This window comes from Andrographis paniculata, unplaced genomic scaffold, assembly GCF_009805555.1.
Source record: "Andrographis paniculata isolate CXL003 unplaced genomic scaffold, ASM980555v1 Contig45END, whole genome shotgun sequence".
NCBI classification, from domain to species: domain Eukaryota; kingdom Viridiplantae; phylum Streptophyta; class Magnoliopsida; order Lamiales; family Acanthaceae; genus Andrographis; species Andrographis paniculata.
Window position 1 is genome coordinate 2,811,028 of NW_026137579.1, and position 12,838 is coordinate 2,823,865.

General features: G+C 33.2%; 3 protein-coding genes across 3 annotated transcripts; 2 read left to right on the top strand and 1 right to left on the bottom strand.

The window, feature by feature from the left end:
* The first annotated feature begins 407 nt into the window (after positions 1–407).
* Positions 408–3,354, top strand: LOC127252042 (iron-sulfur assembly protein IscA-like 2, mitochondrial). The gene is made up of 5 exons (XM_051276039.1): positions 408–551; positions 748–1,142; positions 1,610–1,734; positions 1,860–1,968; positions 3,086–3,354. Exons 2-5 carry the CDS (start codon positions 966–968, stop codon positions 3,146–3,148), a joined length of 474 nt encoding a protein of 157 aa, XP_051131996.1. The 5' UTR covers positions 408–551; positions 748–965; the 3' UTR covers positions 3,149–3,354.
* A 261-nt stretch (positions 3,355–3,615) lies between these two features.
* LOC127252041 (protein BIC1-like) lies at positions 3,616–4,420 on the bottom strand. The gene has a single exon (XM_051276038.1). The coding sequence runs from the start codon at positions 4,300–4,302 to the stop codon at positions 3,826–3,828; it is 477 nt and encodes a 158-aa protein (XP_051131995.1). The 5' UTR covers positions 4,303–4,420; the 3' UTR covers positions 3,616–3,825.
* Positions 4,421–8,546: 4,126 nt separating this feature from the next.
* Positions 8,547–10,067, top strand: LOC127252038 (protein RICE FLOWERING LOCUS T 1-like). Its single transcript, XM_051276035.1, has 4 exons — positions 8,547–8,825; positions 8,980–9,041; positions 9,312–9,352; positions 9,727–10,067. The coding sequence occupies exons 1-4, from the start codon at positions 8,619–8,621 to the stop codon at positions 9,951–9,953; spliced, it is 537 nt and encodes a 178-aa protein (XP_051131992.1). The 5' UTR covers positions 8,547–8,618; the 3' UTR covers positions 9,954–10,067.
* The last annotated feature ends 2,771 nt before the right edge of the window (positions 10,068–12,838 follow it).

Below are 12,838 nucleotides of genomic sequence, written 5' to 3' on the forward strand. Positions count from 1 at the left end.
CCACTGGAATATCCGGTGAGTTGTTTTTTTTTTTTTTTCTCTTTCTTTCTTCAATTTCCCTCTGATTGTCCCTCTACTCGAGCTTCCATTTATCTTTGAAATCGAGTATGTTTGTAATTTTTTTTCTCATTTCTTTTTCCTTATTTGTTTCCGTCTTCAGCTTCTTCTGCCGGTGGTCGCGCTCGCCGCTGCCAAAAGTTTTTAGTAGAGAAAAAAATAGATAAATAAAATGAAAAATAATTTATGTCAGTGCAGTAGGACTAGCAGTAGGGTAGGAGGGTAGGATTTGTAGGGTGGGTTTTGAATAGTAAACGTACAGTAAAATAAAATTAGGAAGAAAATCGCACGGCCTAAAAATTGCTTCAAATGTATCTGCCCAGATACGCTGAGGGGAAGTAAAGAACATACAGAAGTATAACAATCCTTTGGAATGGAATCCGGCTACTGTATCTCCCTCCCTTGATCGTGAATTCTGAAGATTTTAAAAAATTTCACTCCCAGAGAGGAGAAGCTCCGGGAAGACAATGGCTTTCACTCTTGGGAAGGAAAAGGTCAGTGGGCTTGGGTTTTCACTTTTAGCAGTTTTCATGGATTGGATCGAAATAAGCCCATTGCAAATGGGCTTGATTCCCATTAATTCATCATAAATTTGGGCCTATACTTTAAACCATATAGTCCAATAAAGACCCATTAACTATTGGCTAATTATGGAGCATTTTCTGTCTGCCTATACATATATTTGATCAGGTCACGGATTTAGGACTCTTCCTGATTTGATTTGGGTATTTTGGATCATACGGTCGTGTGTTCGCCAGGCGATTCTTCGTCGCAACCGAATCAAAGCAGTCAAGAAAGAATTAGAACAGCACGTAATCCATTTGAATCGTTAATTCCTGTTTCAGTTGATTGTTGTGGTTCGAAGCAGGTGGTTTGGAAGAGCATGTTTTGAGAAAGATAGGATAGATATGATGACGCCGTCCCGTTCCCTTATTCGTCGCTTTTTGCCGTATTTTTCCGCCGGGATTCGATATAATTCTAGGCTTCTTAGCTCGTCTTCGGCCGTCCGCGAATCTCGGCCTTCTTCTTCGGAGTCTCCTTCATCGTCTCCCGATGCCGTGCTTATGACCGACAGCTGTATTCGGGTACTTAAATCCGCTCCTATTTTCTTCGTACTTTTTTAGGGGAGATTGAATTGGCTTGATGATTGGATTTTTATTTTTTCTTTCAATATACATAAATATATATATGTATATATTGATTTAATTTTCTCATATTATGTCTTGGTGAATTGTTCGATGCCTTGTGTTTTGAATTTGTGTGAATATGATAGCCCGCACCCATGTTGTGTGGAGCAGAGAAAGTAATATACATCTTCATCTCAACATTTAGTATTGAACTATTGGGAATGGAAATAAGATTACTCCTGTGGTTAATTAGTCTGGTAATGGGACAATATAAGTATTGATTATGGAGCTTTAAGCAAAGTGATAAAGAAGATTTATGGGTTACATCTCCATGTCTAAAATATGATTTGAGTTTATGTCTTTTGGACGTCTTCTGAATAAGATTCTGCTGGATTAGGCATAAAATTTGTTTCAATATTATACAGAGAATGAAAGAGTTGCAAGCTGAAGAGGCTAGCCAAAAGCTTCTGCGCTTGAGCATTGAAGCTGGTGGTTGCTCAGGGTTCCAATATAACTTTTCACTGGATAACAAGATTAATGATGATGACAGGTGATTTCTTTTCCAATGTTTATGATTTTCTTGGTTTTATTGGTGGTTTTTGTTGATTCATTAAGTTAACTGAAGTTTATTATGGGTTGAAAAGAAAATTACCCTGAAGTTGTCAATCGTTGTAGGATTTTTGAGCAGGATGGAGTTAAGTTGGTAGTGGATAATATATCCTTCGACTTTGTGAAAGGTGCAACTGTTGACTACGTAGAAGAGCTTATCCGAGCTGCTTTTCAGGTGCATTGAATATGTGAAATTATTATCTCATTGAATACCTGAAGTAACGACAATTATTGATTTAAACTGTATCAATTTACAGAACAGTTTTGGTGATTATGTTTCAGTACTCAATTATTTGCTTCAGTCTAATTGCCGAACTTTGCTTATATAACAGACAAGTTTGCTTCTAGAAGTTAGAAATATACAGCTTAGCCATATGAGATGATCCCTCAGAGTCAGCCAAACTATATAGCCTAGTCTTAATGCAGTTTTTTAATATATGTGTTCTATAGCCAGGCTCATATCGCTTGTTACTGATTTCTTGGTTCCATAACGATTTGTGGCTTATTGTTAATACATATAAACAACCATCCTAGATTTATATCTTTGCAGTGTTTAACTAATTTGTTAATCACCTATTATAGTTCTGGTATTGAGTTCTTAGGACATCACTTATGTTTGGCCCAAAATTATTTTGTTCACAAACAGTAATTATATAAAGAATAACTCCGATCCTTATGTGAATATCTATCCAGAAGTGCTGGATCAAGAATGAATATTTGATCTGTTTCTCACGTCGATTATTGGACATCATTAAATAAGCCCCAAACATTATATTTTGAGGCAATCTCTACTGGCCATTTGGTTACAATGTTATTATCTTCTCAATTTATAAGAGTGATGGTGAGATCCTATGCTCCTCTTCCTTTGTAGTTCATTAGAGTTAATTTTTTTCCCATTCATTTTGTTTATGTATTGAATGTCATTGGTTGTAAGCTTCATCATTCTTAATGGGGCTTATTTTAAATAGTGTTATTTGGTCTTTGCAGTATCTTGCTCTAATTTCTTTCTTAATACAACTAATGCTCATCTCTCGGTTCATGTGTGTTCCAAATTGCTTCTGTCAATACTCTATTTGAATGCTAATTTCCAAGTTTATTTTGCTCAAATTTTAGGCAAAGAAGGATTTTTATTATGAGCAAAGTTGATAACTTTATGCTTTCACCTATGTTTTCTAAGGCCATGCCAAGTTTAGATGTCCAGCTTCTTCTTAACTAATTCTATTTCAGTCTAAATGGCTATCAAGAATCTCAAATTTTGACCAACATAATCCAATTATTTCGTTTCTGTTTAGGTGTCTACAAACCCAAGTGCTGTTGGTGGCTGCAGCTGTAAAAGCTCCTTCATGGCGAAATAGTGTAATTTAAATACAGACTGGTTGAGTCTGTCCCCTTATATTTTTGCAAACTGGGATTCATTCTTGTACTGATTTTTGTTGTATATTTAATAGAATTGAGAGTTACTGTCCAGAATCCTTTATTCTCAATATGTCATAGATTTAATTACACACGTGTATGAATAAGTAAATGCCTAAATAAATAATACAGGATTTATATTTCCTTATTTGTTTTTCTCCCACAAACAAAGTTGTCCAGAGTAAACCTGCCAATTCAAACAAATTTTACACTAGTTTTTCCTCATATAAGGGTGTGTGTGTTTATATTGTGCTTAAATAGTAAAAAGGATAAAATATTGGTTGTGCATTCTTTTCTCTGTACAGCATATATCGTGATTGTCTCTTGTGATAAATAAAATATTGCATGCCAAAGACAAAGCAATTGCAGTATGTATAGGTTACTGCACAAACTATTGTAAATACCAATGTGAGAGCTGGAGAATTAAGAAGATTAATTTATTCTTCACAGAGATAGATAACAGCAGCTCTGAGGTATTATCTCCTTCAAATATATAAATGAAAAATAGAAGCTCATCTCTGCAATTTAAATCTATAAATAATGCGTGGATGATGGAGATGGAATGTGTGTTCTGTGATCTCATTCAATATGTATCCTGAGCTGCATCCGTCCCCAATTCTCAAATGATTAACCTGTTGGAGTTGCCGGCGCCGGCGGCTCTCCGTCGTCCTTGGGCGGCGAGCGAGGCTCTGGCGGACATGAGCGGGGTGGTGAGGAGTGAGGCATCGAAGGCAGCTGCAGAGTCAATCCAGTCCTTGAGGAAGGATTCCTGGGCCCACGTGTCGGGTATCCGGACCCGACCCGCGACCTCGACCCAATGCTTCTTCAGCCTCTCCCGAGAACCGCCATCCTCTGCAGTTGGAGCAGTTTCCATTTCCACCACATGAGCTATTGAAATTGAAGACGCTTCTTCTTCTTCTTCGTCTTCGTCTTCGTCTTCACAGATGAGCTTCCTCTTCAACGCCGCCCTGGAATGGCGTGTGTATTCAGCACCTTCTTTGCTCTCCTGCATCACGCTCTGTCTCTCTGTCTGTCTATCAGAAATGAGATATGGTGAATTGATAATGAAGCAATTGCGGAGAGCAACAGTGTGCATGAGATGAGCAGAGAAGAGAAGAAGATGTAGTAATGAAATGGATTGGAAATCAATGGAGATGGAAGGTAGGTAGGTAAGGTTGTTTTGCTGTAGTGTGGTAAGTGTTGTGTTGTGTTGTGAGAACACGTAGCCAACGGAAAGTGTATTTGGTTTCTATGGCAGACGACAGTCATACGTGTCCTGTTGCCCTCAACTTGCTTATTATTATTATTATTCCTACATATATATATATATATAATTAATCATTTAATTTGTAATTGTATCTTTGAAAATTAGCGCTCATTAATCCTCGAATAATATGGGTATATAAGTCCATAATTGGGTTTTTATTTCCAATTTTAGCTATTCAATTTAAAAAAATATATCTAATACTCATTTTCTATTATATTCAAATATCATATATTTTTAACTCAAAAACCCTATGTTGCCATGAGTTTGAATATCTTGTTTTTTTTTTTTTTTTTTATCCTTCTATTGAGTACAAATAATAATAATAATAATAAGTATTGCAAGGGCCTGACGCGGAGTCGGTCAAAAGGGAAGTCGGGCAAAGATATCGGCAGACACGGAGGTCGGACATGATAAGGTCGGGCAAAGAAGAAGTATCGGCAGACACGGAGGTCGGATATGATAAGGTCGGACAAAGAAGAAGTATCGGCAGACACGGAGGTCGAACAAGATAAGGTCGGGCAAAGAAGAAGTATCTGCAGACACGGAGGTCGGACAAGATAAAGTCGGGCAAAGAAGAAGTATCGGTAGACACGGAAGTCGGACATGATAAGGCCGGGCAAAGAAGAAGTATCGGCACATACGGAGGTCGGTTAAAAGAGGAAGTCGGGTGAAGAAGGATAAGACGGCCGATGCGGAGGTCGGTCAAAAAGAGGTCGGACGAAAGGAAAGGTCTGTTAATTGGTCGCTTAATTAAGCGACGTGATTAATCGCCTGGTCGATTGGCTGGTCATTTGGTCAAACAGTAGTTCAGTCGCTTGGTTGGACGACTAGTGAATCATCTGGACGAATGGCTATTCAGCCGTTTTGAAGGGACTGAATGGTGGTCGCTCGAGTGGGCAACTGATTAGTCGTTTGGTCTAGTGACCAGTTAGTATCTGGATTGATCGGTTGGTCAATCGTTGCATTATACGGTAGGTTTAGTCGGTGGATGGACCAAACGATTTCTTAGTCGGATGATAATGTATGATCCGTCTGAAAAGGGGACTAAGAGGAGATGTGGGCCCGTCATTAGATCCATTAGTTGATTAAGGGTTTCTCAAGACAGTCGGTCGGTCTGCTGTCCGTCTAAAATTTGCTGGGCGTTTGAGTGGTCGTTCGGGACCAGCCATCCATTTAAGGAGGTAAGGTGCCAGGAGACGATCGGTCGAAACAGTTAGGTTTTGTAACTGATGGGAACGGTTGATAAAACAGGTAAAACACGTGTCATTAAAGGAGGAATTAACGGGCGGTTGATGGCAGTTGTTATAACCGACCAGGCGGCGTTTTGAAACGTTGCCTTAAGAATATTTAAAGTTTCAAGTTTGCAACTAGAGAAAGGATCTTCAATCATCTTTAATCGACATCAAAATTAATGAATTTCTTTTGGGATCAATCGACACCTTCTTTCCAACATTTTATTTTATGTTTTTGGGAAAGGACGGGACTGGGGGTGGATTGTGAGGCCGACATTAGTTTTAGATTTTGGGTGAGTACGAGGCAACCGAAATGTAATTGGACATCCTTAAATGAATTAATGGCAATGGCATTGGGTGCACAAGCCCAATTAATAATTAATTAATTAATTAATTAATGCACCTGGGGTTGTTGTACCTCGGTAGCATCAAAGATATATAATATAATTTTAATATAATATAATAAAATGGGTGTTTGTGTGTGTGTGTGGACATGAATGCATGCAACTCGTAGGATATTTTGTTTGGAGATTCGTTTCTTCTTCACGACATTGTACACTACAAATTATATTCCATTACGTATAAATGTGTAATTATGGCTACGTGCGTGCGTGCGTACCTTTCGACATTTATATATACTATATACTAATCAATTAATTTAATGGTCCAAAAGATTTCCATCCAATGGCCTTCAGACACAGCCTAACACCTTTCTATGCTTGTTAAGAAACCCCACTGAATCCCCACTGAATTTTCTTTGTTATAGATTTTTATGTTGTAATTTCGAATTTATAAATAGATTAATTAATTTATTTTATTGGGGAACAATATTGACTTTTTGTAAGAATCTATATATATATGCTGCGTGAGATTTATTTAATTCTATTATTAAAACTTGTGATTCATGTAAACCAGACGATTAAAGAAGCTTTCCTTAAAAGAGTTCTCAGATCATTGCTCCTTGGAACCCTATTCTCTCCTATATCCATACATATATATATATATATATATAGAAACTTGATTTAATTAGGTGATACAAACCTTAACACACACAAACAAATAAACAAACAAACAGACCAACCTAATTAATTAAAGTTTGTAGTATGGGTTGCCTGGTGGGAGTGATGCAAAACACAAACAACAGGGGCTCTGGAATCTGGATCGATGATCTTCGGAAGTGAAGTGAAACAAATTAATCAAGTATGTACACATAAAAGTAAACAACGTTGTCGGTGGTGGTGGTGGTGGTGGTGGTGGTGGACGCGACGAGGAATCATATATATATATATATATATATAAAGTAGGCGGTGGGACGCCAAATAGAAAAGCTAAAAAGAAAAATGGAATATTAGTACGGAACCCAACTCACCTTAGCCAGAGGTAGACTGAAGACGACCTCCATCATCCTCTACTCTTAATTAATTAATACTGTGACGACGATGATGACGAGGAGATATGATTCTTAATTGCTTTTTTGACTGTTCCCTACCCTACCCTGCCCCTTAAATTTTAATTTTGTTGTCCAGTCCTAATCCCTAACTCCTATTGTCTATAAATAGAAGGTCTGCCCCATTTATTTCCCATCTGAGGCGCACGCAGCAAACACAACCATCCACCCAACTATCTATCTGACACCCACTCACTCACTCCCACCCACCACTCACACATTCATTGCAGAAACATCAAAAAGCACTTCCATTATCGATCCATGGCTACCTCAGCGCTCTGCCTTGGATCTTTGATTTGACATACTCAAAATAGGAAGCCAGCTAGCTAATTTTGATCATTCCTCTAACACTTGATGGATGTCATCAACACAACCACCTTATAATATATATATATATTGTCGCTGTAGAATATTCTTCCACCAGGTCATGAATCTGTCCCTCTCTTTCATGGCTGGCTCAACTCAACAATAGTATAGTCATATTCATCGATGTCGATGGCTTTTCTCATTTGGATCGGATCGGATCGGATCGAGCTAAGGTAGAGTCGAGGCGAAAGCCACTGAGGATTAATGTCCCTGATGATCATCATGATAACTATATCATCCATACTAACCACATCCACATATATATATATATCTATAGAGAGAGAGAGGGAGAGAGTTGAACCATTTTTTTTTTTTTAAAAAAAAAAACTAGCTAATTGGGAATTTTTCATATTTATTTAATTATTCATTGATCAAATTAAGTATAAAATATAGGGATCAATAACCAACTAGTGCTGCTGCTGCTTCTCCTCCGATCCTCAAGTGCAGGGGGAAATATCCACCAAATCCTTACAGCATATATATATATATATTCACACACACACACTTTGTTCAGTTATATATATATATATAATATATATTTTTCATTTTGTGGTGTGTTTGAATTTTGAGTTGGGATTTGAACAGTAAAAATTTTAAATTTGAATAGTTATATGATGCTCTATAAATAGGCGTTGATGTGATATTTTAAATATAAAATTAATTTTTAGTATAATATAAAATATAAAAAATATGCGTATGGTTTAATATTTTTGGAGAAAAAAATAGAATAAATGATAAATTTAAAATCCAATTCTCCAAACAAACACAGCCGAGAGCTTAGCAGAAAGCAATCAAGCATGACAAGAAGGAAGGCAGTAACTAGTAGATATTTGGATAGAGGAATTCGAATACGATGCCTTCAGATCAGCCTCTCTCTCTGTCTGTCTGTCTCACTATATATATATATATATGTATGTATGTATGTCTGCATAATAAAATCTAAAGAATTAGCTTTAATGAAGACAAGCCCTGCAGCCGTTTACCAGAGCCCACATATTACATTATATATATAAATATTTGAAGTGACGAGGTCCTAGGTAGAGAGGAAGAGATCTCTATATATATATATATATATATATAAATAATAGATATAATATTATATGGCTAGAGATCCTCTGGTAGTTGGTCGTATAATCGGAGATGTGGTGGATCCATTTAGGACATTGACGAGTCTCCGAGTGGTGCATGGAACCAGGACTCTCATCAACGGCTGCGATCTCAGGCCCTCCCAAGTCGCCTCCCAACCGACGGTTGAGATTAACGGAGGAACTTCTACTACTCATGATCACAACACCTTCTTCACTCTAGTAAGTACCCACTATATATATAATTATTACTATTATTTTTTTTTTATTATCATTATTGGCTTTGTTTGTTTTGCCATATATATAATTAATTATTTTTTTAATTAATTTTCTAAAGATTGACAAAAAATTTAAATGGTTTTATATATATATATAGGTTTTGGTGGATCCAGATGCTCCAACTCCAAGCAACCCTCATCTGAGGGAGTATTTGCATTGGTACTTCAATTCTATGCCCACCCCTTTAATTATTTGTTCTTAATTTAAATATATATATATATAAACTTAATAAGTATTATTTATTTAATTTATTCATAAATCTATGCACATATAAACTTTTATTTTGAGGGTCTCCGAAACCAAAATGGATAGCCCTAGTGAAAATTCCCTTAGGGTTAGTTATATATTAAAGTGCAATGGTAATTAAGATATGTACATATCTGATATATATTTGAATTTGGTGTATATATATATGATTAATACAATTAGGCTGGTGACGGACATTCCAGGAGGCACTGATGCCACTTATGGTAACTAATTAATTAATCATTCACCCTTGCAATGACTTCATCTCATGCTGGTAATTAATTAATTAATTAATTAAAATCACTTGTCTAATAATTCTCTTACATTTATTATTACTCCCTTCCTCAAATTCTTCTTACTATATTATTCTATTCCATTTCAATATGATTTTTTTGGAAGCATTTTTTTTTTAAAAAAATAATTGCTTGAAATAATTTTTGATTAATTCATCAGAAAATATGTTTAATTTATGATGTAGGTATTTGTGATTTAATGATAATTAATGACCGTATAAATATAAATTTGACCGACAAAATGAATATATTGATTGATTATGGAAAGAATAGATAGATGTACGTACGTACACACATGGATGCAGGAAACGAAGTAGTGTGCTACGAGATGCCTCGACCGTCGATGGGAATTCATCGGATGGTATTCTTGCTGTTCCAACAACTTGGCCGGCAAACTGTGTATCCGCCGGGGTGGCGCCAGAATTTTATTACAAGAGACTTTGCGGAACTTTACAATCTGGGCAGCCCGGTTGCCGCCGTTTATTACAACTGCCAAAGGGAAAGAGGCACCGGAGGTCGAAGATCCTCTTAAAAAATTTAAATCTACCTAGTCTTAATTTAGACATATATATATGTGTAAAATTAATATTGCAAGTTATATATATATATATGTAGTAAGTTATATATCGACCGATCCGATCGTGATCATGTACTAACAATGGCTAGTTAATAATAATAATAATAATGCCTAGTAAATGAATTGAAGGCATGTATGAGTTAATATGATATTTACTAGTTGTGTCCTTTTAGAGTTTCGTTGTTTAGGAGTTTGGATTTTGAGTTGAAATTTAAATAGTAAATATTTTGAATTTGAATAGTTGTATGATATGATATAAAAAGGTATTGATGTGATATTTTAAATATAAAATTAATTTTTAGTATAATATAAAAAATGAAAAATAGGCGTTTGATTTGATATTTTTGGAGGAGAAAATAAGATGAATAGTAGATTTAAAATTCAATCCGCAAACAAACACACTTGGAATATGACGTGATATTTTGAATTAAAATTTTATTTTTGTACGATATATTTTAGGTGAGACGGTCATTAGCTTCCGACATGGTATCAGAGCCTAGGCTAGGTTTCGAGTTCGAGTCCCGCCCGTCCCCGTTTGTGGCATATGTATGTGCAAGTTTCACAGACCCACTTGCACCTGAGGGGGCGTGTTGAGGACTCCCGTTTGCGGGATAGCTAACTAATAGCTTAGTTTCCCTAACAAGTTCGAGCTTTTAGGTGAGACGGTCATTAGTTTCCGACAATTGATAAATAGATTTTATTTTATTTTTTTGATAATTTGAAAATATATTATATATATATATATATATATGATGTGTAGTGTGAAACCAAAACTGGGTCATTGAAAAGTGAACATATGAGAAACGAATACTAATAATTAACCTACTTACGAATGTAACAGGATAAAATATAATCGTGTATGGGTGTGTTTGTTTGAAGGATTTTGGAGGATTTTCACTATTCATCTAATTTTTTTTCCCCAAAAATATCAAATCAAACACCTATTTTTCATTTTTTATATTATACTAAAAATCAATTTTACATTCAAAACATCACATCAAACCCTATTTATATCACATCATACAACTATTCAAATTCAAAATTTTTACTATTCAAATCTCAATCCAAAATCCAAACCCCCAACCAAACACACCCTATATATATATAATATTTGGAGACGAGTTTTTCCACCACGTGTCGCAACGTGGGTTTCTCCAATTTTTGAACGTGGGGTCCACATGCAATTATATATAATTAAATTTTATTTCATTTGATTTGATTTCTTTTACATTCACCGTTATATTTTTAAAATTTTTATTTATAGTGAGTCCACTATTTAATAATAATATATAATATAACTTAATTTAATTTTTTAAAAAATAATTATATTTAATTAGTTAATAATACTATAATCTTGCTACGGTGTAGACATAAAAATGTATTAAAAAAAATAATTATGGTACAATAAAAATAATTTTTTTATATTTCTATTGATTATATAAATATGAGTATAATTAAATAAATATTTAAAAGTGTATTCGTTGAAAATAATTATAGTATAATAAAAATAATTTTATATTAAAATTAAAATAACTATTTATTCTAATTAATATTAAAATAATTATATATTATTAAATTTAAAATGAAATTAAAATGTATAATCAAAAAAGGTGATAAAATAAATAGACAATCAAAAATGAAAAATGGACAAAATAAATGAGACAAATAGAGTATTATTTTATTATATATTTTATATAAAAAATATTATTAGTAATCTCAAAATATAAATATTATATACATATTTTATAATAAAATTAATATAGTACAAATGAACAAATATAAATGATTAATAAAAACTAATTTTTATTAAAGATAAAGAGTTCTAAATATAAATAGAAATATTTATTTATTGATGAGTGAAATAAAAATAAAGGAATTTTGAGTAGATTGTTATATATTTTAAAGTCAATTAAATTAATTTATATTTGTTAAATATATTTTAAATTAGTAAATATTATTAAATATAAAAAAAATCATTTGTTATAAAATAGATAAAATAGAAATGATATTATTTGTATACAACGGATAGAGTATTATTTAATGTTTTGGTATAAGATACACTTTTCATCCTTTTTATTTTCTTTATTTTTTTTTTGTGGTGTGGGATTTATTTTTCATTTAATTATTTTATTTGTCTAGTTTTTTTTTAAAAAAAAAATTGTCTGTGGATTTCGTATCCTTTTTTATTCTAATCATTTCATGATATTTTACTTTTAATACTACGTGAGACTCAAGACGAAAATAAAGTGCTGAAAATTACATCAAATAAAACAATAATTCAGATTGATATTTAAAATGTGGAGTGCGATAGTACGTATTATATTCATTTCATCCTATAAATGGTAGGTCGTTTAGGAATTGAGATTAAGAAATAATGAAATTTTAATATTAAAGTGATGTATGTAAAAAATAAAATGACAGTATTATGATAAATTTATTAAAATGATTGATAAAAAAAATAGTTGAATAATTTTTTTAAAAAAGGACAATTTAGTTATTATTTGTTAAAATAAGGGTAATAAAATTATAAATGCATAAAATTATTTATTATAAATAAATTGTATATAAGTTTAACAAAAATAAAAAATAAAAAAAAGAACCGTTACATGATTTGACACAAATAGAGTATTATGTTATATCTTATTTGTTTGATATTCTTTTGTGTATCAAATTTTAAATTAAAATAATTATTGAATTTGATATAAATAAAATAAAAATGGTATTTATAAATGAAAAATATATATATTATATAAAAATAAATGTATATTTTTTTGGAAAATTTTATATTATATTTTAATATTGTCTCTGTTCGATATAATATTACAATAAGTGTAAATATG

What these genes read in the sequence shown, in the direction of transcription:
- LOC127252041 (XM_051276038.1), bottom strand. Translation starts at nt 4,302, where the DNA reads ATGCACACTGTTGCTCTCCGCAATTGCTTCATTATCAATTCACCATAT.
- LOC127252038 (XM_051276035.1), top strand. Translation starts at nt 8,619, where the DNA reads ATGGCTAGAGATCCTCTGGTAGTTGGTCGTATAATCGGAGATGTGGTG. An exon ending in ACAACACCTTCTTCACTCTA is followed by an intron (nt 8,826 to 8,979) that starts GTAAGTACCCAC and finishes ATATATATATAG; the next exon opens with GTTTTGGTGGATCCAGATGC. An exon ending in CTGAGGGAGTATTTGCATTG is followed by an intron (nt 9,042 to 9,311) that starts GTACTTCAATTC and finishes TAATACAATTAG; the next exon opens with GCTGGTGACGGACATTCCAG.
- LOC127252042 (XM_051276039.1), top strand. Translation starts at nt 966, where the DNA reads ATGATGACGCCGTCCCGTTCCCTTATTCGTCGCTTTTTGCCGTATTTT. An exon ending in AAGATTAATGATGATGACAG is followed by an intron (nt 1,735 to 1,859) that starts GTGATTTCTTTT and finishes CAATCGTTGTAG; the next exon opens with GATTTTTGAGCAGGATGGAG. An exon ending in TTATCCGAGCTGCTTTTCAG is followed by an intron (nt 1,969 to 3,085) that starts GTGCATTGAATA and finishes GTTTCTGTTTAG; the next exon opens with GTGTCTACAAACCCAAGTGC.